Source organism: Cynocephalus volans, chromosome 4, assembly GCF_027409185.1.
Source record: "Cynocephalus volans isolate mCynVol1 chromosome 4, mCynVol1.pri, whole genome shotgun sequence".
Classification (NCBI taxonomy): domain Eukaryota; kingdom Metazoa; phylum Chordata; class Mammalia; order Dermoptera; family Cynocephalidae; genus Cynocephalus; species Cynocephalus volans.
This window is the reverse complement of record NC_084463.1, coordinates 153,046,852-153,049,438: the sequence shown is the minus strand read 5'-3', so window position 1 is coordinate 153,049,438 and position 2,587 is coordinate 153,046,852. Positions and strand designations below refer to the sequence as shown.

At 39.1% G+C, this 2,587-nt stretch overlaps 1 protein-coding gene across 1 annotated transcript; it reads right to left on the bottom strand.

Annotated features, from left to right (window-relative positions):
* Positions 1-1,213: 1,213 nt before the first annotated feature.
* Positions 1,214-2,155, bottom strand: LOC134376607 (olfactory receptor 9I1-like). The gene has a single exon (XM_063095096.1). The coding sequence runs from the start codon at positions 2,153-2,155 to the stop codon at positions 1,214-1,216; it is 942 nt and encodes a 313-aa protein (XP_062951166.1).
* Positions 2,156-2,587: the final 432 nt, after the last annotated feature.

Here is a 2,587-nt window from a genome sequence, read left to right as displayed (position 1 = left end):
CTGTAATGATTTAATGACAGTCTATGCCCTAGATCCTAATCTCCATGCAGAAGGAATCATGTCTATCTTATCTGTTATTATATCTTGAGTATTAGACCCATAGTAGATATCATTAAATATTTGCTGAATTGATGAATAAGATTGTGGACCTCCATAGAGATGTTTCCCAGATAATATTTCTAGCAGACATGGAGGTAATTTAAAGGTGGCAGCTAGATTTATAGTTATCTGTATTCTCATGGTAAAGTAAATGTCCTAGAGGAGATGAAAGTAGACAGTGTTTTTCATCACTGAAAAATAGAAAATAACTTGAATTAATTGAGGCAGATGGTCCATGAACAACACTTCAGAAAAAAAATAGAGCTTCTGACCTTTGGTGACCAAGAAAAATCACAAAGTTATATATGGGACTCAGTTCAGCTCTACATTAAGATCAAATTGTTTACAGTAATTAATGTAAATCATTACATCTTTCTTCCATTCTACAGTGTCTTTGCCCTCCGTGTCATCTTGGAAAGTAGGCTTAACATTCTAGTTGAACATTCCCCAGTTCACATCTCTTTTTTACTCTTTATTTTTTCTTCTTCTGTTTAGCTGTTTGTATTTTCCATGACAAATGCCTCAACTAGATGAATGAATGTTAAAAAAAAAAAAAAAAGTTTTCTTTGGTCAAGGCTCATATCCACCCACTATCCACAACCAAAGAATTTGACTGCCCTCACTATGTAAACAATGAGCTTTTGTTTTGTTATCATTCTATATACAAAAATGACCTTAGTAGAAGAAAAATTCAAGTAACTGAGAAAAAACTCAACAATACTCAGGACTGGTAAGAAAAATCTTACATTTTGTAGGATGTTATTATTTACTACACCCTTTGACATTCCATCTCTCTTGGTCTTAGCTAAAGATCTCTTGACCGTTAACCATAGCAACACAGAAAGTTTTACTGACGATAACGTGAGTGACATGCTCCTAGGTTTATATATATTCTGGAATCTTCATATACATTCTGAGAAAACTGAAGTAGAGCATTTCTGGCTCAAGGTTATAGAGCTAAAAAAGCACAGGAACCCAAATCTGTGTTGTTCTGCCTCAATATGTCTTTGTAATTATGAGATCTGGTTTATATTATTTTTTGTGTTGCTAAGGTGGCAACACAAAAGCCCAGAGGATAATTTGCAGGAACTTCTAGAATAATGGAGCTCAAGTTTTACCTTTCTTGGGAAACCCTCATCCTGTTTAAAACTTTTTTCAGAGCCTCCTTTACTTCCTTGTTTCTCAGGCTGTAGATCATTGGGTTTAGCATGGGGATTATGACAGTGTAAAATATTGACACAATCTTGTCTTCCCCAAGAGACTTGCCCATGTTACCTTTCAGGTAAATAAATATGAGTGTTCCAAAGAAAAGAGCCACTGCGGTCATGTGAGAAGCACAGGTGGAGAAGGCCTTGGTTTTGCCACCTGCAGTACGAATCTTCAGAATAGACTGAATAATGAATAGGTAGGATATAAGAACCACTGAAATGCTGGTTGTAATGACTAAGAATGCTAAGAAGTAGATTATCTGCTCTCGTGGCCTGGTCTCAGTACAGGCAAGCTTTAGCAGGGGTGGGAGGTCACAAAAGAAGAAGTCCACATGGTTGGACTTACAGAAGGAGATTGAGAAGGTACACCCAGTGCGGATCACAGAATTGACCATGGCACCAGCATATGCCCCAGCCACCAGCCCCAGAAGGGTCCGTGGTGTCATGGCTGTGGCATAGAGGAGGGGATTACACACAGCCTCATAGCGATCATAGGCCATCGCTGCCAAAAGGAAGCATTCAGTGCTAGCACAGAGTGTGAAAAAGAAGAACTGTGTAGCACATTGCCCATAGGTGATGACCATTTCATCAGTCCGCAAGGTCTCGAGCAACTGAGGGACAATAACAGAAGAGTAGCAAATGTCAAGGAAGGAAAGGTGGCTGAGGAAGAAGTACATGGGAGTCTGGAGCCGAGGGTCACTCTGAATTAGCCCTATCATGCCCAGGTTGCCCCCCATGATGATGAGATAAAGGGCCAGGAACACAAAGAAGAGACCTGTCTGCAGCTCTGCCTGCAGCTGGAACCCCATCAGAACAAATCCCGTCACCACGGTGTCATTCTCTGCCATGAAGCCAAGGTCATAAGCTGGAATAAAAAAATAAAGTTTCATTGAATGTAAATTAACATGACTGTGGATTGACTTGATCATTGCTTACTAATGATAAAAAAATCTTTTAGATTTATAAAGCACTTTACATTTTTCAAAAACTTTACTTCACTTGATACTTCAGAAATCCTTGGAAATATATATTGTTGATCCCACTTTTGAAAGAAGAACATAAAAGTCAAAGACCTGAAGTGACCAGTGCAGGATTTCATAGATAGTAAGCAGAAAAAGCCAGGGCTAGAAGAGCTCACTGCCTTAGGCACGCAAACGTCTGACAGGTCCCAAACCGGAAACCTATATCAGCCTCATGTGGAGCCAGAAAACACTTTGTTGGAGAAACCCTACTGTACAGTATTAAGGACATAGGCTTTGAAATCATATGTGTACTTAAAT